Here is a 24,433-nt window from a genome sequence, read left to right on the forward strand (position 1 = left end):
TACTATGAATCAAGTTAGCAGGCAGGACTGAAGAGTCCAAGTCAGCCCTAGCTTGATTTTCCCATGTCCTATGATGTATATAGGTGTTGTCTTCAGTGACAGCAGTTTAACATCAAGTTCTAGAGGGTAGCCAAGAACAACAGCAATGGCCTGTCATTTTTGGTGATGGAATTTATGAGCATGCACTGAACAACAGCTTGCAAAGAGGCACTGGCCATTTTTTGTAATAGCTTATGGTATCTGAAGAGGCTTTCTCCCCCAGTATAGGCTAACTCAGTTTTATCATACGTGGGTAAGGAGTGAAAATCTGAGTGTGTGGTCTATGGCAGTACAGTCCTACCTGATAGCATCACCTGAGTCTGTATCAAGCAAACTCTATTCTTTTCCTAGTTTCATTACCAGCTTAGTTTTCAGTCCTCAATGTCCATGAAGTACAAGGCCCTACAGGTCTAAAGGAAGAGATCTCTAGAGAAAAGAACCCATCAAATGTACTCTTAAGGACATTGGAGATGTCACAACACCAGCATGTTTTGTCTGGTTTTTGTTGCTGTCATTTGTTTTGTAGTTTTTCCTGAGAGAAAAAAGTAAATGTATTTCAAAATTTAAAAGTCAACATATTAATTCATTGAAAAAAATCTTCCTGAGAGATAAAAACCGAACCTATTTAAAAATAGAAAAGACAACATATTCATTCATTAAAAATAAATGCAATTTGCTTACTCCTTGATTAAATTGCATTCAGTATTTCTAATGATTTTTGAATAGTTCTCCCCAAATCCATGTGATCTTGCAATTGTAGAATGTACCCTTCTTTGGAATAGGATCTTTGCAGATACAATTAGTATGGCTGATATGAGCCCTAAATCTAATATGAACTTTTTCATTGTTAAAAGAAGAAAAACACGCAGAGACTCAAAATTAGGGAGAATGATACGGGATGATCTTGACAGGCTGCAGACATTAGCCAAGAAATGCTTTTCCTTGCTAGAATGCACCAGCAGCCAATAAAAAGTAAGGAAAAACTTTATTCCCCTAGAACCTAGAGATGGAGTACTGACACTTGATACTTAACAGGCTCATGATGGTGAGAAACCATCTTTCTATTATTTAAGTCACCCAGTAAGTGGTGCTTTCTTAGATAGATGAGTCAGTATGATTCCTCATAAAAATAAACCAAGTGCTGGGTTGTGGTGGTATATACTTTTAATCCAAGCACTTGGGAGGCAGAGGCAGGAGGATCTATGTGAGTTCAAGTCCAGCCTAGTCTACAAAGAGAGTTCCAGGATAGCCAAAGTTATTACTCAGAGAAGCCCTTTCTTGAAAAACAAACAAACAAAACAAGAAATAAGAATCAGAAAGGGAAGGTCATATGATAGCCTAGCATGGACCCTAGGCCATTTGTTTACAATCTCATTCTAGCTTTAGGAAGAAGAGGTATAATTATGTCTAGTCTGCTTCTTAACACGGAAGAGTGTGAGTCCAGAATCTAAACATAGCACTGAAGAGCCCACCAGTTTATTGATCCATCTGTGTCTGATGTTAAGCTCTATGGACCCCAAGTTTGTCCTTTGTGAAGTTCAATATTGGCAAGCTACAATGTCAAAGTCCTTTATAGATTTAACAACATACTTGGCACTGGGTAAATATTTTGGAATCTGGATGGTCCTGAATGCATAGCTCCTCTCCTACCAGCTTGTTCTAACGTTTGAAACGGGCTCAAAGAAAAGGGATGCTGAAAGTCAGCAGCCAAATGTTTCTTGAATTCTGTACCTTCCACTTGGCCCTATTCTAGACTTCTGCATATGTGATTGTAATGCAGTGATACAACATTCAATTTGAACCTATAGATCATTGTGATTGGCATCCCATTAGAATTCTGCCTCCAGTTTAATGAACACTGGCAAAGTACACATCAGAGAGCAGGCTGGCTATCACCTAAGACTTAGGTTGGCATTGACCTAACACTTTTGGATGGGATCCTTTTAAACTCTTGGCAGCTGGAAAACTGGGCTGGAGATCTGAAACCTGCTTTTCAGTCAGTTCTCTCTTGGTATCAGCCACATCAAATTATACCTTATGAAACTGACAGCAAGGTTTTGAAAGTGAGAATTTCATATGACTGGCAAGCATTTGAACACATGTTCATAGCACTGTGTATGTAACTGCCCCACACCCATGAGGGATGTGTAAGGGTATAGATGCTTCAGTAGGTTGTGAAATAAAAAAATTCTTCATGTTTTCCAAATACTGCCTGTCTTTGAACCAATATAGAAACTAAATACTGCATTCCACTGGCCATTAGCTTGTTTGCATGTGGCATTTTATTTGCTTTCATAGTCAAATTATTAAGTTTAAGTTCACAATCCAAATGAATATGAATATATACAATATATATATATATATATATATCTGCAAACACTTAACTTACCAAGTTAAAAGTATTCATATTTGTTACTCATATACCTCTCTTCTTTTAATACACGACCTAACCTGTTTTTCTCCCTCAGTTTTCAAATTCTAATGATTCAGATATGTTCTGAAGAGCAAGACCTACAAGTAAGCCCTATTTCAATCTTTTCTACCATCCCACATCCAGCAGCATGCCTTATTCCTAACCCACAAAAGAATCTTGAGTCCTGAGAACTCTCCACTTCCACTACTATGGAAACCTAAATTATCTCCAAGATCCCATTTAATCTTGAGAACTGTATTAAGCCATACTCTCCTCCCCAGATTCCCCTCCCGGAGAAGTTAAAGCCAGATTCCAGACATCTCCAAGTAGAACCTACCACTTTCCAACCCCCGCTGCCATACTTCCTCTTTCCCTGGCACAGCCCAGACACCTTTGATTTCTTCCTCCCCAGGATACTGGCAATATTATTGGCTATGTCCAAGATTGTCTCCGGACCACTCCAGAGACATTTAAAAAAAAAAAAAAAACATCCTTGCCGGGCGTTGGTGGCGCACGCCTTTAATCCCAGCACTCGGGAGGCAGAGCCAGGCCGATCTCTGTGAGTTCGAGGCCAGCCTGGGCTACCAAGTGAGCTCCAGGAAAGGCGCAAAGTTACACAGAGAAACCCTGTCTCGAAAAAAAAAAAAAAAAACAAAAAACATCCTGTATCCAGAGAGGCTATACTTTCTCATATTATGTATATCTTCCTAATTCTGTGTGTCCTAAAGCAGTCTTGTCATTCCTTATGCTTTTAAAATTTTCTGTGTTGTCCCTCTCCATCACTGCAACACTATACAAGGATAAGTACTTGGTTGTTAATAAACTGCCAAGTGACTGGGCCCAAGATAGAGAGTGGAGAACTACACAAAAATGATTACTTGCTGTATGTATGGATGGGTGGATGGATGGCAGGCTAAGGTTCATAGAGAGTAGAAACAAGGGCTTATGCAGGCTGAAAGACATAGCCCTGATGAGTTTGCCACAAGTAGAACTTTGTGTTTCTAACTATGTAATGAAAATCTTTTTTTCTCCTTTTTTATTAAGAGATTCTCTATTCATTCTACATATCAACCACAGATTGCCCTGTCCTCCCTCCTCCCACCCCCAAGTCCTCCCCAGCAACCCCCCCCCCCATTCCCACTTCCTCCAAGGCAAGTTCTCCCATGGGGAGTCAGCAGAGCATGGCATACTCAGTCAAGGCAGGTCCAAGCCCCTCCTCCCTGCACTAAGGCTGGGCAAAGTGTCTCACCATAGGCACTAGACTCCAAAAAGCTGGCTCATGCACTAGGGACAGATCCCGGTCCCACAGCCTCCCCCCCCCCCCCCGCCCCGCGCCAAACAGTTCAAGCTAAACAACTGTCTTACTTATCCAGGGGGCCTAGATGTGGAACAAGGGATAACCAGCCTGCAAAACACAGCTCTAGGGAAGCTGGCTGGTAAGGAGGACCCTGAGAGGGATGCAGGGATTGGCCAGTGATGGAGAAATGGATGAGAGCTGTAGGAGCAGACTGGGGGTGAGGGGGGATAATGGAGGGCAAGAGTCAGGAGAAAGAGAGCTTAGGGGAGTGGGAGGTTATCGCTGAATCAGGGGCAGAGTGGGAGAGCAAGGAAAGAGATGCCATGATGAGTGAAAACACAATGGGAATAGGGAGAAGCAGAGTGCTGGGGAGGTCCCCAGGAATCCACAAAGATGACTCCACCATAGACTACTGGCAATGGTTGAATTGGTGCCTGAGCTGACCTACTCTGGTGATCGAATGGCTGAATACCCTAACCGTCATCATAGAACCCCCATTCACTGACTGATGGTAGCAGATGCACAGATCCACGGCCGGGTCCCAGGCGGAGCTCCAGGAGTCCAATTGACGGGAGAGAGGAGGGATTCTATGAGCCGGAGATATTGAGACCATAATTGGAAAAAGTGCAGAGACAACCAGTCAAACTAGTGGAAACACATGAACTGTGGACCAATAGCTGAGGAGCCCCCATGGTACTGGACTAGGCCCTCTGGATAACTAACTATAAAATGAAAATCTTAATGGAGAAATACAGGAGATGTCAAATATCTTGAAGTAGAAAAACATTTCATATTAACATGATCATATGAACAAATAGAATCAGTTGGTGGAATAGTGGAAAATTACAATAACAACGCTGAGGGCTGACAATTTGACAGAAGCAGAAAAAATATTTCAGTCATCACAACCGCCATGTGAAGGTGTACTGAGGCATTCCCTTTCCAAGTTTTCGTTTATTCCTTACAATATAGCTGAAAGATTGATATGATCTTCATTTTACATATGAAGGAGCTGACTTAGAAAATCTAACTTGCCCCAGTTACAGACTAAATGAAAGAGCCAGAATGAAAGCCTGGCTGACTTGAGACTTGTTGTGTATAAACATCTTTCACTGTTTCTGTTCAGTACACCTTCAGATCAGATTACAGATTTAAATAAGGTAACTGTGCACGATTTCTAACATCAGCAGTGGGCTCCGAGTTCCACAGCCCAACTTCCAGATGGTGAGGTGAAAAAAAAATTACTCTTGATCATTTACTTCTGGGAACTAATGGCAACATTTTAACTTTCATTTTAACACCTATGGCTATCTGGAGTAATTGTCATCACCTTAAAATCTTTCCATTTCAACCCAGGGCAATTCCCCTGGCTGTAAAATGTTCTGTGATCAGAAACTGTGTCCCCACCTAACTGATTATACCTATTTTTTTGCCCCTAACAGGGAAAATTGTGCTAAAATGGAAAGAGTTTCCAAGGCATAGGAATCACTTGTGCCCATGACTGTCTCTGCCAGACATTGCCCTCCAACATAGACACAGTAAAGTTATTAAAATAGTAAAATACAAGAATTTTAGATTTAAAGGACAATTATTCATCACATTATTGACTTGGGGGAAACATTTACAATCTACCATTTCAATAGCAGTCAGAATAAAATCCACATTTAAAAGTATTCATAGAGAAGTGATTTAAAAGCAAGCTCTATATAATTTTGATTTTCTTTTCTATCAAGTAAGTCATTTTTTATCCCAGTTCCCTCCCCCTTCTTTTTTTTTCTCCTTTCTGGCCTTCTTCTTTTCTCCCCTTCCTTCCTCAATAGGGTTCAGCTAAAGCAACAATCACCAGGGTTAAGAGGACTCCCACAGGATAGGAGATAATCTTTGCCCCTATGCATATGACAGGGGATTAACATACACTATCTGCATATAACTCACAAATGAGAGAATCACTATGTATTTCAGACTTCCCTGGAACTTGCCTTTCTCTTGCTTCATTCTTCCAAGTGCTGTGAATACAGGTATGTACTACCATGCTGGGTCCATGTTCACAAATATTGCAAAATAATTAATACTAAAAGCTAACATGCTTTGTGCATAACACTATTAATAAATTACACACTGTTTTTGTGCCAGTTCTTGGAATGCTAACTTTATGTTGAAAAGAATAAATAAATCCCACCCCCATATATGATATTCATAAATTTATTTTATAAGTTGTTGTCACCAGAAAGTGTAGCACTAATTTCTTTGATGTTTCTATTTCTGGGGTCCTTGTTTCTTTTCCAAATTCCATATTGAGATCACCCTAAAGGCAACAGTACTATGAAGTGGGGCAGTTGAGGACAACATAGGCAGCTCAGCCATCATTAGTGTCTTTTATAAGAACTGAAATGAAATAATTCAGTGACTTTCCCTCCCCCAGCCCTGCTCTTCTCCCAATCCTACACTGTGAGGGCACATTTGTTCCTTATGGAGATTGTAACCGAAAGACTTAATCTTGGGGGCAGAGACTAGATCTCAGCAGACACTGAGCCTTGATTTGGGAGTTTCTACCTTCCTGAACTATGGGAAATATTTCATTGCTCTGAAAATTACCCAGCTGCAGTTATCTTGTTTCAGCAGCAAGGACTACATACAAATTATCTTGGTTTTCTTAAAATTTTATTTTCTATCCTAAGGACTTTACAAAAGTCTTATGGCATTGATTTTTTGATAAATTGATGCATAAATGCTATATAGATGAAAGTGCTCTTGCTACAAGGAAGCACATTAATACAAATGGGCTTAGATGTGCCTTAGTATATTCTAGCAGGAGGGGCTTCTTCAAGAAGCCTAGACCCTCAAGAATGGGTATGATACCTTGACTGGTGTTTCTCTCCTCATTTACTAATGCAGTGTTCAGACTGGCACCATCTGAGAGAATGTCCTACAATCATCAAAATGTAAGTATGATTTAAAAGACAGTAGTTTAATTTTGACTTTAGCTTGATTTGATTTTTAGGTGTCACTGATAAGTTCAAGTGTGGCTGTTGTGACTAGAAAATGAATATTATTTCAGTACAGTTGAATATTTATAGACACATGGTGAGGAGGGTTACCATACTCAAAAGTACAGGTTTAGAATTTAACATAAAATATTTATTGTTGATTAGACAGAGAAAGACTGAATTTCATTGCTTTGAACTCCTTTAATAATTATAAACAGCCCACCTTTCTAAAATTACTACTAATTCTTCTATTTTTATTTGGCATCATAAAAACATATCTCCCTTAATCAATAATTAAATACAAATGGGTCTCTTATGTCACTAAGAATGTTTAGCTGTAAGGTCCCACCTATTAAAATATGTGTAGCATTGAGACTTTTGAATATATTATCAATGTCTGTTGGATTGCAAGAGACCAACTAGCCACTCTTGTGGTGATATTGTGTTCCCCAAAATATTGTGCACCCTAATAAACTTATCTGGAGTCAGAGAACAGAACAACTACCAGATATAGAGGCCAGAAAATGGTGGCATGCACGCTTTTAATCCTAGCATTCCAAAGGCGGAGATCTGTCTGGATCTCTGTAAATTCAAGGCCACACTGGAAACAGCCAGGTGTGGTAACAAGAGCCTTTAATCCCAGAAAGTGATGGCAGAAAGCAGAAAGATATTTAAGGCATGACGATCAGGAACTAGAGCCTGGTTAAGCTTTTAGGCTTTTGAGCAGCAGTTCAGCTGAGATCCTTTTGGATGAGGACTCAGAGACTTCTAGTCTGAGGAAACAGGATCATCTGAGGAATTGGCAAGGTGAGGTAGCTGTGGCTTGTTCTTCTCTGATCTTCCAGCATTCACCCCAATACCTGGCTCCAGGTTTGTTTTTATTAAGACCATTTAAGATTCATGCTACACACTCTTGTCTAATTCTTGTGTCTAGACCATCATCAACTGGATAGCCATTGACTTTGCTGTTGTAGTTATTTCAAATATTCATTCTAATCACTTTATAGTCAAGACAGTGATTATCAGAAAGCAGCTCAGATGATTAAAGAAATTATCTGGACACAACAAAAATAAAGCTGACTGACTCATAGAATCATGAAGAAATATAATTTGTATTTCTTATCTCCATCACACACAGAATACAAATCTTATTCTATTGGCATCTCTTAATCAATCAAATATTTATAAAATAACAAATTGTTATTTTATAGCCAAATTATGAAATAATATATTTTTTGATGATAAGACTTAAATTTATTTAGTGCTACAAAGAGGTGCAATAGGCAGTATTAGAGAAAAAGTCAGTAAAATATTCTGAAATGTGTGTGTGTATGTGTGTGTGTGTGTATGCTTGGAGTATGTAGTTTCTTTTTTAATTAATTAATTAATTAATTAATTTTTCTATTATCAGCTTGATACAGAATAAATTCTTATCCTAATAGTGAAATGTTTCATTGAGGCTTGCCCAGTAATTGGGTAAAACCAAAATTTATTATAAGCCACAGTCATCCTAGGGTCCCCCCTGCTATATAGCCTCCCTGGTTCTGTGGGTTGCAGAATGATTGTTCTTTGCTTTATATCTAGAATCCACTTATGAGTGAGTACATACATGTTTATCCTTCTGGGTTTGGGTTACCTCACTCAGGATGATATTTTCTAGGTCCATCCATTTACCTAATATTCTGAAATTTTAAGGACTCACTAATGTTTGTATGGGAGTAGTGAAGTATATAAAAAGATTGTTGTATAATAATCAAACTACTTCAACCGATAGCTCTTATGCAAGCCTTACCTATGGAGATGATTACAGGTGTGTGCATCACTTGTTTTCAGTGCTGGAGAGTTGGTATTCTGTTCTTATTTAATCATTGTCTTGCCAGGATTAGGAGACTGTTGTGGAATATTTAACTCTCTAAAGATGTGTTACATTTGTTTATGCTGCAGAATATTACTTTAACTGTGTGTTACATTTGCTTATGCTGCATTTGTTTAATGATGTATGGATGTGTGTTTAATTTTGTAAAGATGCGTTTTTGTTTCACTTTGCCTGCCTAAGGCACCTGATTGGTCTAATAAAAAGCTGAACCGCCAATAGGTAAGCAGGACATGGATAGGTGGGGCTGCTAAGGAGAGAACATAAGCAGGAAGAGAAATGTATAATGAGAGAAGAAGAAAGAGAACAAGAGAGAAAGAGAGGGACACACCCAGAGCCAGAAACCAGGCAGCCAAAAGTCAGACATGGAGACATCAGAGAGAGAGAGAGAGAGAGAGAGAGAGAGAGAGAGAGAGAGAGAGAGAGAGAAGGAAGGAAGGAAGGAAGGAAGGAAGGAAGGAAGGAAGGAAGGAAGGAAGGAAGGAAGGAAGGAAGGAAGGAAGGAAGAAAGGTAAAAGGCCCTGAGGCAAAGCATAGATAAAGAGCAACAGATTAAAATGAGAGCTAAGATAAGGCCAAGCATTCATAACTAATAAGAAGTCTTCATGTCATGATTTGCAAGCTGGTTTATGTCTCAAAAGAAAAAAGCATGGCAGAGGAGACTTCAGGCTAGTGAGTGATTACTAGATGTCTGACAAGACCTAGAAAAAACTCTCCTATCATTACATTTCATCGTCATAGCCTATGAACACTTAAAACAAATAATATCTAATTTTATAGACTTCAGAAAACTGAAGTGTCAACAATGTCTCTAGGATGCATGCAATGATATTCACTGACATACTTGCTGTTGTGACAATAAACTGCCATACAAGTAGAATCCTGCCATAATTAAAAAATAATACACAAAAGAGGGAAATGTAACTACAGTTCTACATCTATGTTATGCATTTTTAAGTTGCTCAATATGAGATGTGACTTTTACTACCTTTTCATATAAAGAATATAGCAGACTTAACATTGTCTACAATTCTTAACTTCAAAAGAGTTTTGCAGATAATTGTGTTGTGGTCCAGCAAACAGGATTTGTATTATAACTCAGGCCCTCAAGCCTGTATGTGGTCCATTTTAACATCCTTTATGATTAAATTGCCATAACAGCATTCTATGGGACCCCACATAATAATAATTCAAAAATTCGCCACATGTGGTATAAAAAGATTAGACATGTCTTAGCCAGGCAGGGACTTAAATCCTGCCTGATAATACTGTGGAGAAATTACACACCACAAAAGCAAGGGAGAAAGGGCAAAGGTTTAGCAAAAGGAAGATATAATCAGAGGATACACGCCTTTATAGAAACCAGGTTTTTCTATTCTAGGCTATTATTTTATAAATTCGATCTTGGACTGTTGATCTCTCTAAATGATTACTGCAGAATGCATGCACTTATAGAAACAGTTGCTGATGATTTATATTTCAGACATATTTGCATCAGGTTTTATTCATTGAAAACACAATTTTCCTAATGGAGCTGATTCCTCAAATAAAATGAAAATCTGGACATTAAATTTGTATAAAAGCGGTGCAATGTCAGTATACAATTACTACCTCACATTTGGGAAAACAGCAGTAAAAGCAGCAACTAAATGTGAACCCAGATGAGATCCGCTTTCAAAAGATAAAAATGGTTCTGCTCATGGAAAATATTGACAAAACTTCTCTTCTTGTCTCTCTCAATTCTAGCCACATAATGAAATAGAATTCTGTTCTTCCCATAAAAATACAGACTGTAGGCTTATAAATAGTGGAGATGGGAGAAGACTGGGTCTCTTGAATATGCCATCTTCCTCACTATTTGATGAGTTATTAAGTAACATTAGTGATGTTTTTTATATTGCTAGAATGTCATTTACTGCAGCATTTATTAGCCAAGGCAATGTGATTTATTTATCTTAATGTCTATAACAAATGTAGCAAGTGAGCTGTAAAGTATAAATGAGTTGAAGGGTGTAGTTCTTGTCTGCTCTCTAAAGGAAAGTCTGTATGCACAGTCTGCTGATACAGGCTGAAAGTGTTCCTATCTACCCATCTACCCAGAAAGAGATAAATGAGCCAATGACAACTCTTGGGAAACAGAGTCTTCATAGTGCAATACACAACTGCAAAGAGAGAGGTCTTTAGTCCATACTAAGAAAGAACAGAGGCTATTTAAAATGCAATGCTGTGAAGAAAGACTCACAATGAAGAGATTCCTAAGGTCAGTATTGCCCTTAATGAAAAGATATTCAAGGCTACAGTGTGCCTCGAAAGCAGCAGAAATCTCCATTTTCATTCTTTTGAGAAAAAATTCTTTACTTGTTACCATATCACTAATGAGCATCATTTGATTGGATTCTTTGTTATTTGATTCATCATAGTGTGTGCCAGCTCTTAAGTAAAATAAGTGTTTATAGAAGTCATGGTCTGATTTGTTTGTATATTCATTGTTTGTTTTGCAGATCCAGATTGAACCCATATCTTTAGGTATGCTAAGTCAGTACTCAAATACTAACTATTGTGCCAACTCTATTCTCTTCCCCCCCCCCCAAATGGGCAGGAATAAATGATACAGAAGGCATGATATTAATGCTCTTGCAATACAACATTGGTCTGAGGTGATGTGTTTAAAATTATTAAGCATTAAAAAAGGAACTGACCCATAGACAACTCTGTAAACATGTTCAAGAATAGACACACAGCCCGGTTGTGTTCCACTTAACAACTTCCTGTAACTTCTTTTGTTGGGGAGGTTTTACTTTAATATATTGTGCTGTATATTTCTTCAGGATGTTTCCAAGATTTGTAAGTACTGCTAATAAGTTGCATGCATGTTCCTTCCTGGGTGCTTTAAATGGTCTGGGATATTATTAAGTACACAGATGCTATTCAGAAATTATAATTGTACATTTTATGCCACTCTCTGCATCTTCTACATTTAAGGTTGTCTGTGGGCACACATAGTTATATATGTTAATTTCAAGTAATAAACACATTAAAATGTCACGTCAAGTGTTGCTGTTAGCAGTCATAGTCAAATATGTCTTAGTCAAAAAATATGTTTTGTTCCATGATTTCAAACCATTGGTGTTTAGGTAAAGCATAAGATAAAACAAGCAAACAACAAGAACAAAACCCAAAAAACAACTTTTTTTTTTTTTTTTTTTTTTTTTTTTGGTTTTTCGAGACAGGGTTTCTCTGTGTAGCTTTGCGCCTTTCCTGGAACTCACTTGGTAGCCCAGGCTGGCCTCGAACTCGCAGAGATCCACCTGCCTCTGCCTCCCGAGTGCTGGGATTAAAGGCGTGCGCCACCACCACCCGGCCGAAAAAACAACTTTTAAAGTAGGAAGCTTCAAAAGAATTTTTGGAGAAAAGAAAAAAAAATGGTATTCATGGTTAGAGAGCCAGGCTAACTTATTCAGGTTTATTGGAAATGTAAAATGATTATGACCAGTTAGCCTTGAACAGTATGTGAAAATAATTCTAGAAAATGTTAGGATTAAATATGAAAAAATAGATATGAATAATTTAGATATTCCATAGAACTATATTTTAAAAGGAAATAGTCAGCTGGGTGGCAGTGGTGGCACACACCTTTAATCCCAGCACTCAGAAGGCAGAGCTCTTTGAGTTTGAGGCCAGCCTGGTCTACAGAGCGAGATCCAGGAAAGGCACCAAAACTATACAGAGAAACCCTGTCTCCAAAACAAAACAAAACAAAACAAAACAAAACAAAACAAAACAAAAAAAGAAAGAAAGAAAACCAAAAAAGGAAACAGTCATGTTTAGATTTCAATATTATAATAATTTACAAGCACTTTCTACTTATAAATTTTGAGGTATTTTTATATTTAGTATGCTTGAAATGAAGTGTGTTGCATATATATTATTACGTGTGTGTGTGTGTGTGTGTGTGTGTGTGTGTGTGTGTGTGTGTGTGTACTGGGGAAAGTAGGATACTAATATATTATGTACTTATGAGTATGTATGTATTAGACTGTTAAGGTATGACATAGTAATTATTTACTCTGACTTTTAAATTTTTCATTAAGTATGGTAGAACATGTTTTATCAAATGTAGGTTTGGTTAAGTGGTTTGTTTTATTTTCCTTTACTTATTTTGTGCTGTTTGAAAAATAATTTCAAACATTGTTCAGTCTGTAGTTGAACTCGTGACCACTTTCCTGTCTCAGCTTCTTCCCAGGTTTCAGGATCATAGGCATGAACTGTCAACCCAATCATAAGTGATACTTTTTACATAATTAAACATATAGATATAGTAGATGTTTATGTATAGTTAATATATTATATATTATTATGCTTTTGACGTTACTATCTGCAATTTTGTTTTCATAAGGCAAATATTTACAATGAATATTAAGGCTTATTTACTTTTCCTTTCCCACTATGCTTTCTGTAATCATGGCTAGCAGGAAGGAAAACCCAGGGTCTTTCCAACAGTCAATCATCTATCACTACTCAGATGGTATAATCTACTCTCTCTAGCTTCATCATGATTACATCAAAGTCCCAAGAAAGTCTGCCACTTCAAAGACTGATTTTTTACCTTTACTAGCTGAAGTGGTTCTAATTTGTATGTCACCTTCTTACAAAAGCATGACAAATTATTTTTAAGTTGAACAGATTTTCAAAAAAATAAGTAAGAACCAAAATACAATAGACAGCGTTATTAATTTGAAAGGAGCTAGAATTCAGTATGCAATGCAATGTACTTTATTATAAGTACTTATTCGGTGAATTTAACTTTTAAATTACCATGTTTTCATTAAATTTAAGCTGGCAAACTGCTGGTCAGTAATTCATTCTCTAAAACAATCTGGAAAATGTGTAAGTAATGCTCAACAAGGCAGAGGAATACTTTTCTTTGGAACTCTTAAAATAGAAATCATTAAATTTTAAGTTTTTTGAGTGCTCGGCTCCTTTACTTTGTGATCACGTAGTTTAATATAGTAATTAGATTTAGAGGATGATGTAGCCAGTAGTAGCAATTGCCCATATTTCCAATGTCCTGGTTCATCTTCTGGCAGCTTCTTGAATATACTTGATGCATATTTAAGTTTTTTAATAAGTTCCTGAGATTAAAAGTTCTATTTCATTAGTTTTTTTCTTTAATATTAGCCTCCTTATAGAAAAATAACAAATATGTAGGGCGGTGTTGGTGCATGCCTTTAATCCCAGCACTTGGGAGGCAGAGCCAGGCGCATCTCTAAGAGTTCATGGACAGCCTGCTCTACAGAGTGAGATCCAGGACAGACACCAAAACTACACAAAGAAACCCTGTCTCCAAAAAAAAAAAAAGGAAAAATAACAAATATATGAAAAATTAATGGAAGAGGATGAGGATAGAATGGTATTAGATAGGATAGTCTGCTTTGTAGAAGATAAATGTGTAGGTTATGGGGATGCCTTGGGCCTTCCCAGTTTGTAATTCCCCATTATAGTTTGAATAAGGTGACTGTCTCATTAAAATGTTAGTTCACTTTTGAAAGTGCTCAAGTAAAATGTGTTGCTACAAAGATGTCCCTTCCATATTGTCACCTCAAAGTTTTCTGTGAGCAGATGCAAGTATATTATAGATGAAAATAAATGCTTTTCAAATCGCCCTTCCATTTTCATACTCACACTCAGGCTGAGTGGCCACCTTGATGGGTTGAGAACTCTCCCCCGGTCCCCACTCATTGTAGGCAACAACTCTGAAGGTGTACATGGCTTCTGGTTTCAAGTTCCCCACAGTAAGCTGAAGGGACCCAGGCTGGGTTGTGTTCAAAGCTCGCTCCCTAGGAAATCAAGTTGAAGAGAAATATTATCTTAAAATGAAAGCATTAACCCAAACTTTGTTTGGTTTACAAGGATAATGAGCAACCGGAATGGTTGCTTACTCATTTAATGTTGACCCTAGGATAAAATCCAGGAATTCCCAAGTTTGTTCTGGAAACTAAATGAAGGGAAGGGCCCACAAGAAGACACTGCAAAGTTTGAGAGAGTTCAAGCCATCAGCATTTCCATTGCAACTTGCAAGCGAAAGTCTTGTTACTTTACAGTTTGGAATCTAGTATTCCAGAGTCATGACAAGAAAAGGGCTAATAAAATAAGAAGAAATGTTTGCAGTCTACACGGGCAGACATAGTTGGCAAAATCCAGCTGAAGAGAGAAATCAAGGTCTAAATTATTCCACAAGTTAGTGGTTGTTAATATTGTCAACAATTCATTCATGGATTTTCTTTTCCTTCCTTTTTTTATGGGAAAGAAAAATGTAGACAAAAATGTATTTCTGTTTATGCATGGCATTCTGGCTCCTGTGGTTACTTTAAGTTCAGTTACAGGAAGAAATGACATTTCTCTCTTTGTTAAAAGAAATAATAATACACATATGTTCCCTTGCTTTGTTCTTCAAACTATATCTACATGTGTCTACCTATTCACTAACAAAGACCTTTCTCCTATTGGAATAGAATGGATCTACAGACAGCAATGGGATTTATCGCACACAGTAAATGAGGACAAATTCTGTGAGTGGTGACACCGACATCTAACAAGGAGAACTAGTGAAAGATTTTTAAAGGATCGTTCTAGACCTTCTGCACATGCTCACTGACCCTTAGTTCATAATTGATTATACAAAGTTTAAAAGAAATTCTGAAACTATTGGATTGTATCATACTTTTTATTGCTAGACAATGTTTTTATAACTTCTCACAGGGATTTTATGTACATGTTAATTTTGTCATTGAGTTTTATCTTTGAGACATTTAAACTGATATTTATTTTTGTCTAATTACGTATTAAATTTTTCAGCTGTTTTCTTAAGGCAAAACTTCCAAGGGCATGGATGGTGATTTCTGAACTTCTACATTCATAATAGGATCCAGTAGAGGCCAGTTAGCTCAACCTTAGATCTAAATTTCTTCCTCTTCTCCTCCTGCTCCTTCTCCTATAGTAACAACTAAAATGTCTAATTATAAACTGGGCAAATTAAAATAAATAGTTATCAAAAGAAGTGCTAATGATTGAAAATTTTTTGAAAAACTTCCCAACTTCCCTGGGCAGCAGAGAAATGCAAATCAAAATCAAAGTGTCATTGGTGCAAGTCATAATGACTATTATCAAAAAGACCAACATAATATTGAATGAATAGGAGTAGAACTAAGGTCCATATAGCCATTGCAAAAACAATATTCACAGATTTAACATATAAGTTAACTCTTCTACTTCCAAGGATATAATCAAAATACACAGACATCTGCACTCCCATATTTATTGCTGCACTCTTCACTATATCTAAGATATGACCCACCTAGATGTCCATCATGGCATACACACACACACACACACACACACACACACACGACATTATTCATCCACAAATGGAATTAAATGTGGCCATCAGAAGAGTGGTTGAAACTAGATATTATGTTTAGTAACATAAGCCAGATATAAAAAGGTAAATAGCATATGTTCTAATATGTCGTTTTAAGAAAAATAAAATTTAATCTCACTACACAATACTAGAGGTTAGGAAAGATGGAAGTAAGAGAGTTAGAGAGGAACTGGCTAAAGGTTACCAAAGTATAACACAGGAATCTAAACTCTATTGTTTTGCAGCACAGTTGTGTGACTCCTATTCATAACCTACCTGTATTTTATGAATAACCAAGAAGTGCTCAAAGCCTTATTGCTAGGCAGTTTTATTGCCAATTTGTCACAACCAAGAATATGTTGGACCTAGGGAACCTCAACTGAAGAACTGCCTTATTGGTTAGTCCTGTGGCCATGTCTGTGAGATATCGTCTTAGGGGTCTAGCCCACTGTGGGTGTGCCTAGCCCTAGGTATGTGAGACTGGGCTGTAGAAGGAAGCAAGTTGATCATGAAACAGATTGTTCCAGAAAACAAGTCAATCAGCAGAGTTTCTCCTTCGGTTCTTATTGGACTTCCCTCCAAGCTACCCGGCCTAAAAGCAGGTGAATTACATCCTTTCCTCCTCCTGTTGTTTTGGGTCATGGTGTTTATCCCTGCAACAGATAACTAAATAGCAGTACCTCTAAACACAATATAAGGAGAGAAAACTATTCATTTGCCTTTTTTGATCACTACACATTGTACAGATGTACTGAAATATCACACTATACCTCATAAATATGCATAGTTATAATGTACTAATCAAAAATGATAAAACAGGTTTAAGGAGATAAAAATGCCAACAACCTTCATTTGATCATTATACATGCATCAAATTATCATAGGGTACTCCAGAAATATGTACATTTAAAATAAAAATAATCAATGCTGAGAAAGAAAATGAAATCATCTTAATCAGATTCCATGTCCTGTGTACAGCTTGCTAAGGTGAAGCACATGGATGTGGCTGTTTTCTGTCCTATTTCCTTTTGTGACCTTTGTAGAATTTGTAACTTAGTGTTTCATGAGTCCTTAGGTATAGACAGATTTGCTTGATCGTCATTCTTTTATAGAAGCATTAAGTGAGATTTAGGGATACATTTTTCCAAAGGATTCACAGCTAGAAGAAGTGGTATGTGGTGCTCCACCCTCTTAATCTAGCATCAGGGAAACAAGGCCTCAGTTTGGGCCATGGTTACTTTTGCTGGTATACATGGTATCTTTAAGGCAAAAATGGAATGATGGGCATTTGGAAATCATTGTGAGAGTGGATTTGTCTCTCACATACTATAAATTATACAATGGTATTTGTTGTAGATCTTCAATAACATAGTTGCCAACAATGATGAGATTTGAACAATAAGTAGACTTCTTGGCTATTAGCAGGAAAAGAAAGCTTTCACTATTGATGCTATTGTTTAACTACTAAATGGCTTGGGTAAAAACAAGTATTAAATCATGTTGTTACAGCCTTTGAATAGGCTTATTCAAAGTAAAAAGTTTAAAAAATGGATGTGAGGGCCTGGAGACATGGGTAAGTGATAAAAGTACTTCCTGTTCTATTGTAGGACAAGAGGGAAAATTCCAAAACTCTTATCAAGTGTCTCACAAATGCCTAAAACTGCAGCTCCAAGTGATTCAGTGCCACTCTCTGGCCTCTATGGTTACTGGAAAACACACACACACACACACACACACACACACACACACACACACACACAAGGGAGAGAGAGAGAGACAGAGAGAGAATATGAAACAGAAAAATTACAGAAAATTCTGGATATGATCAGTTAAGAATTCCCAAGATCAAATTATGAAAATATCACTAACATGCAAAGAAAAGTGATTATTGCAGGACAGAAATATTTCATGTTCCCATAATATTCATCAACACTTGACTAGCTCTCCAAAGCAGTTGTAGTTATACATAACTGCAAGATATGGTCATTGGGGCTGGGGCTGTCCTGGGCAGCTCTTACTCTATTATTCAGGAAGCAGAGGCAGGCAGATCTCTGAGTCTGAGGTCAGTCCTGATCTACAGAGCAAGTTCCAGGCCAGTGAGGATTATATAGGGAGACCCTGTCTCAAAAAAATTAAAGTACTGGCTAATAGGGATAACTGATACTTCAATCTCACATGAAGTGTTGATAAAGCAATTTGAGAAAGCGTTTGCTGGATATTGTCTATCCAGTGCAGATAGGAATAGCTCATGCTTTCTATGCAAGCCGTTCTGAGACAGCCTGTGGATGCTCCCCTGAACAACTGCTTATGCAGCTCTGCATGGATTGGCATTTTTTCACTATAGACTTGCAAAAGTTTGTTTAGGCAGTGATTTAATTGGAAAACTTAGATTTTTCTTTAGCTTTGTTTTGTTTTGAGACAATATCTTGCTTTGTAGCACTGGCTTGCCGGAACCTCGGTACGTCTGCCAGTTGAAGTTATCTTCAACTTGTGGCAACATTCCAGCCTCTGTCTTGAATACAGGCCTGCACTTAACATTTCAATTTTATGTGTCACTTTTCAAAAACCTGCTTACCATGTCAAAGTAAAATCACAATGAAATGTCAAACAGACAATGTATGTCCGTGCTGGACTGAACCTGGGAAGGCAGCTTTTGGTTTTCTCATTTACCGGCTCCCCAGTTGCCTTGGGTGGTAAAATGGGCACTGTACACAAACAGCGTGAACGAATTAAATAATTGGATTAGTTATGCCACTGAAGAAAAATATGACATCCAGCAAGCAATATGGAATCTTTGGTTAGTGTCAGTTTCTGTTCTTATTTTAGTATGTTAGCAAAATAGTATCATAGCATCATGAGAAGTAAGTTGTATGTTGTTCAAGAAAAGAGAGTGTCTCTAAGGACTTGGAATCTCAGATCTGAGTAAGTGCTGCAGTTAGGGAGAAACAGTGTACAGACTGTGCTTGCTCTACCAACAACTGAAAGGATTGTCCATATGATTAATATTGTTCTGAAAACTAAACGAATACTTAGCAGATGGTCATAGCTAAAAGCTTCTGCTTTTAAAGATATTCTGCTAGTGAACATGGTAAGTCTCCTAAGAAGGTGGGAACTTGCCCTCAGCTCAATGCGATAGCCCTGCTGTCTAGTGACATCTGTGTTTCCTCCCAGTGTGTGTCTGGACTTTTGTTGCCAAGCTGACTTTCTGAGTCCTGTGGTCATAGTGCAGTGACATTATATTGCTAAAAGGATACAAAGGCATTGTGAGGAAATGGCATTTCCTGCCATGTCATCCCTCATAATTTTTTTAAGCTACAAACTGGAAACTGAATGTCAAGAGGCTTTTGATAACACTTTCCAGGCTTTTGTGGTTGTGAATAAACTATGGGAAATTACTTTCCAATGGTAAGTATATTCTGAGTTTGGAAAGGCAGCTTGTGTTCTGTGGGCCTGACTAATAGACCATTTTAGGGAGCTGGATCTTAGCATGTCTGTATTGGAGTAGAACTAACTAACTAACTAAGTAACTAACTAACTAACTAAACTAATGATTGCTATCTTGTCACTCTAGCAAGTGCTCCTCTGTGGATGAGCAGATATGCACAAAAGTCCTGAAAAATACAGAATGTGAGATGTGAGGTCTTTGCCCCATCACTGTATGATGGTGTTCTGTTTCTCAGCATCTATATCTCTTCTGAAGGGACCCAGGCTCCACTGACCTTCAATGAATGCTCTCCTGAGAACTGAAAATGTAGAACCCTGCACAGTTTCAGGTGCAATCTGCAACAGCAGATACACACTGTCAGACAAACTCTTCTTACTTCACTTCTGTCTCAACTCAGATGTGGGCTGTGGAGTTCATTTGGCTGAAGTTGAGGAAACAAGTAGCCTATGTCTTCTAGAATCCATCCACCATAGATTCGCTCTTAGAAACCCCTCAGAATGAAGTATGAGTCCTCATTCTTCTTGCTAGAAAGCAACAGTAGGTAACTTGCCCTCTCCATTACCAGAGGGTAACAAGGAGTTAGTTAATGAGAACACTTATTTCTTGCCTAGGCAAAGCTGCCTTGGGTTACCTTTGTAAGATTTCCTGGCAAGTTGCAGTTTCTAAATCACCCACTTTGACAAAGGGACAATAAACTTGCACCTTTGCAAACATGTCACCATAACTCAGTTTTTTAAAAAGACTATATGGGAAAAAAGTCTTCTTTATTTTTTTATTTAATTTTGAAACTGTGTCCAACTATGTTGCCTGGCCTAGCTCTTATCACTACAACCTTGCTGTCTAGATGTCTTGGTGGTTGAGATTTCAGGTGTGGGCCACCGCCCCCACCCCCCCACCCCCCCCAACCCCCCACCCCCGGCCTGTGGTGATATATTATGTACCCTAATAAAATTTGCCTGATGATCAGAGGACAGAACAAGCCACTAACTTAAACATAGAGGCCAGGTAGTGGTGGTACACACCTTTAATACTAGCACTTGGGAGGCAGAGATATATCTGGATCTCTGTCAGTTCAAAGCCACTTTGGACTATATGGGATTGACTCAGTCTAGGAGAGAAAACAGAGCCAGGCAGTGGTGGCATATGCCTTTAATCCCAGTATTTAGGAGTCACATGCCTTTAATACCAGCACTTGAGATCTCACACCTTTAATCCCAGTATTTGGGAAGCACACCCACCATTAATCCCAGCACTAAGAAGGAAATGATGGCTGAGCAAAGAAAGGTATATAAGGTGTGAGGAGACAAGAACTAAATAAAGCCTTTTCAGGCTAAGGAGTCCTAGAGGTAAGATGTGGCAGTGACTTGTTCCTTTGTTTCTCTGATTTTTCAGCATTTACTTTAATATCTGGCTCTGGGTTTTTTATTAAAAGACCATCATAGCAATTCATGCTACAATCGCCAGCTAGCGTTAAAGCAGTTGTTAAGGTAAAATGGCAAGACTGGGAACACTGGGGAAGAAAATTAAGAAAGCTTGAAGTATAGACAGGAGATGGATGAGATAACCAGAGAACAGAAGGATGCTGCTCTGGGAAAAAGAAATCATCATAGCTGGCTTTAACAGACTGGAATGGGCTCCCAATGGAGCCCCTTCTGTAGGAGTACCTGAAAGACCCTGTGGACTTTCCATCTCACCCCAGCTTTACATATAGCTACACCTTTATACAAATTCTTGTGTCTAATGAATGTGACTGTAAAAGAATGAACACTGGGTGAGGATGGACTCCAAGAAAGCCTATCCTAGGACAGGGACAGCCCTAGACTTGTTCCCAAATAGATGCAATACCAAGCCTTCTAAGTCCAGATCCTCCAGGCAGAGCTTGTCATTACCATACAGCTTTGTCCTCTCTCCTCTCTGGAAAGTGTATTTTGTGTTTGCTCAGTCACCCCAGGGCAGGGGGGACTCTTTTCCTGCACAGGTGTGAATTCTTCTCCCTCTGGAGAATAAGAATTGAGACCTCTTGGCATATTGGGAGTGCTGCGGGGGTTGATAAATGAGGAAACTCAGGAAGAGACTTCTCCCAATAACTCATATTAACTTCTAAACTCTGTTACATTTTTAGGTACAAAGCGAACAAGGTAGCATGGGAGCATGCTCAGGAAATTTGCACTGACCCTTAAGTGTGTTCCTGTTACTTTGATTACAAGTCCTCATGTCTTGAAACAGGTCCTGATGTAGTTGGTGCTTGCAAAATGAGGTTACATGCTTCCAGTGCTTTGCGGTTGCCATTGGCTTTCATAGTTATTGCTACTTTTCACTGGCACTCTGCTTCTTAACATACATCATCTGTTAATTTGTAACCACAGCCTTGTGTCCTGCCTCAATCTGTAGTTCATACAATATCTCCTCACTGCAACAACCTAGAGACCCTCACAGTGTGGTGCACCATTTTCACATTCCTCTGTGAAAAGTTGACTCGATCCATGAATCCAAACTCATTCTGCTGTCTCTCCTCTGCCTTTCTTCTCATGTTTTTTGCTTCTGATGAACCTGTAGTTACCATATTTCAACTCATATTTCCTCCTGTAGTTGGCAAAATCTTGTGTCCAGTGAAATTCAATGAGGATCCCACTGAAATGCAGTGTCTTGTTGCTGTCCCACCATCTTCTCTCCTAGTTCTAGCCACACTAAACGGTGTCTCTCTACATTGTCATTATGCTTGGTTTGTACAACCAAAGCAGCATATATGCCATGGCATTAGAATGTTTGCTAATGTCCATGTATACTTTCTGAGTACAGAGAATAGTGGGGCTGTTAAGGGTCTGTAGTTTTTAAGTGAGTACACAGCTTATTTATTGGGGAAAAAAATCAAGTGATTATGTACATGAAATCTCCACACATCTATTATTTTAGAAATTTCTAGAAATCTGTATTTAATTCCACATTCCATCCTAATCTGAAAAGGTCCTGTTTCATACTTTACTTCACTTTCCTAGAAATGGCTGTGCTATAGAAAAACCAGAGAGTGGGAGTGCTTAGAGAAGACTTTCCAGTCGAGTGTTCTAGGTTAGGAACAGAAAAAGCAATCATTTTATTATTATTATTATTATTTGCAGCTGTTGTTGTTGCTTTCTTTTGGTTTTTCTGGCATTGGGTTCGCTGGATTCAGAACTTGTGTTTTTATACTTCAGAGATAAATAGAGTTTGCAGATTAAACGATTCTGCTTTCAGAGATTTATTTGTAACTAACAATCTCTACTATATAAATATATTCTGCCTTAGCCAAGTGTGCTGGGCATGAGCCTTTAGTTATAATGGTTCAGCACAAATGCTGTCGTGAGGTGCCAAGTACCTAATTAGTTGCTTCCAGGAAGAAGAATTGCATTAATTCCTTTGTAGTGAAGAAACTATGTATTTTAATGAAAATATTTTTAGCAGCTCCTTGTTATCCACTTTATTTTCATTTTTGTTCCTTTAGTGAGTATGAGTAGTACAACAAGACCAGGTGGTTCTTGCCTGTAATGCAAGCACTGAGGTTAGAGTTTGAGACAGGAAGATAATGGGTTCAAGGCCAGTGGAGGCTACGCAGTGAGGTAGTATCAGAAAAACAGACTAAAAGCACAGCGGTGGAAATATTCCAGAACTATTATATGATGTTTTCTGGAATATGGCACAACTGACAGCAATAATAACTGCCAACCATGGGGCCTGGAGAGATGGCCCCGCATTTAATAGTACTTGCAGGTTTTACAGAAGACCCAGATCACTTCCCAAAACCCACATGGCTGGTCACAATTGTCTCTAACCGAGTTCCAGGAGAGCTGATGCTCTCCCCTGGTGTCTGCATGCAACTGATACACATGCAGCATATATATGCATGAAGACAAACATTCATACACATAAAATAAAAATAAATCTTTCCAAAAATTATATTCAAATGATGTGCTCCCTACTATCAAAGACTTTTAGAATTAATGCTATTTTTTTTTTCTGGAGGAAAAAGATTCAAGAAAAGTCACTACCGGCTACTTGGATTTAAAAAAAAAAATGAGGGTTTTATTGTTGCTGTTTTTCTTTTCTTTGTCTGTTTTCATTTTTTCAGAGCAGTTTCTATTAGATATTAGTTAAAATTTGTTTTCCTTTTCTTGAATTGTGAGAAGCACAGATCTTGTTCCAGGCTTTTAAAAACTATGTTTACTACAATCTCTGCCTTGATATTTAGTATACATCCAAGAAATGAATTCAAGAACACATGACAGGAGCAAGAACTTGAACATATTTTTGTGGGAAGAAAGATTTGTCTTTCATATTACTTAGTTTGGTTAGTTTCAGCATCTGTCCTCATGATGAAAGACCTTGGTTCTGAGTTGCTACCTCACTCTGGTTTCCGAATGAGCCTAGCTTTCCTTCTCTGCCACAGTAAGCACCCACACATTGAAGATCACTTACTGGTTTCTCTGGCTCAAGCATTTCTGAGCTACAGGTTACTCTCTTTGAAGGGAATCGTTACATCCCTACAGAATGTGGTAAATCTATTCCAAATACATCATGTTTAAAACTGAATTTAACTTTACTATTTGCAAACTTGGAAATTTCAGGCCTCTTCATCTCACAGAACTACAAAAAGCTTCTGCAGTTTGAATTACCCCTGCGAATTGGTCATGGTAGTCCCAGCAAGCAGGCAGTGGGAGACAGGGAAGGATATTAAGTTTGAAGCCTAGACTTTAGTGTGTTCTGTGTGAGTTCCAGACCAGCCAAGGATACGTAAGAAGACCTTCTTTCTAAAGAAATGAGTATAGTAAAAATAAAATAAAAAGAATACACCAACACAGTGCATTCTCCTTATCCCTCCCTTTCCCCCCTCTCTATTCTCTCCCTCTTTCTCTCCATCTCTCTCCTTCCCTCTCTATTCTCTCTCTTTCTCTCTCTCTTGCTCTTCCCCTCTCTCCTTTCCTTCTGTAT

General features: G+C 38.2%; 1 protein-coding gene and 1 long non-coding RNA gene across 3 annotated transcripts in view; one reads left to right on the forward strand and one right to left on the reverse strand.

Annotated features, from left to right (window-relative positions):
• Dcc (DCC netrin 1 receptor) overlaps nt 1–24,433 on the reverse strand; it is a 1,155,384-nt gene that overhangs the window by 314,878 nt on the left and 816,073 nt on the right. For both annotated transcript variants that reach the window (XM_016001609.3, XM_016001571.3), the window contains exon 9: nt 14,292–14,446. In XM_016001609.3, the coding sequence (XP_015857095.1) occupies nt 14,292–14,446 (155 nt within the window). The remainder of the gene's footprint in view (nt 1–14,291; nt 14,447–24,433) is intronic.
• LOC121823876 (uncharacterized) overlaps nt 3,793–24,433 on the forward strand; it is a 33,701-nt gene continuing 13,060 nt past the window's right edge. Inside the window, exons 1-3 of the long non-coding RNA XR_006065507.2 lie at nt 3,793–3,888; nt 5,712–5,767; nt 6,645–6,691. This is a non-coding gene — a long non-coding RNA (uncharacterized LOC121823876). The remainder of the gene's footprint in view (nt 3,889–5,711; nt 5,768–6,644; nt 6,692–24,433) is intronic.

This window comes from Peromyscus maniculatus, chromosome 19 (assembly GCF_049852395.1).
Source record: "Peromyscus maniculatus bairdii isolate BWxNUB_F1_BW_parent chromosome 19, HU_Pman_BW_mat_3.1, whole genome shotgun sequence".
Classification (NCBI taxonomy): domain Eukaryota; kingdom Metazoa; phylum Chordata; class Mammalia; order Rodentia; family Cricetidae; genus Peromyscus; species Peromyscus maniculatus.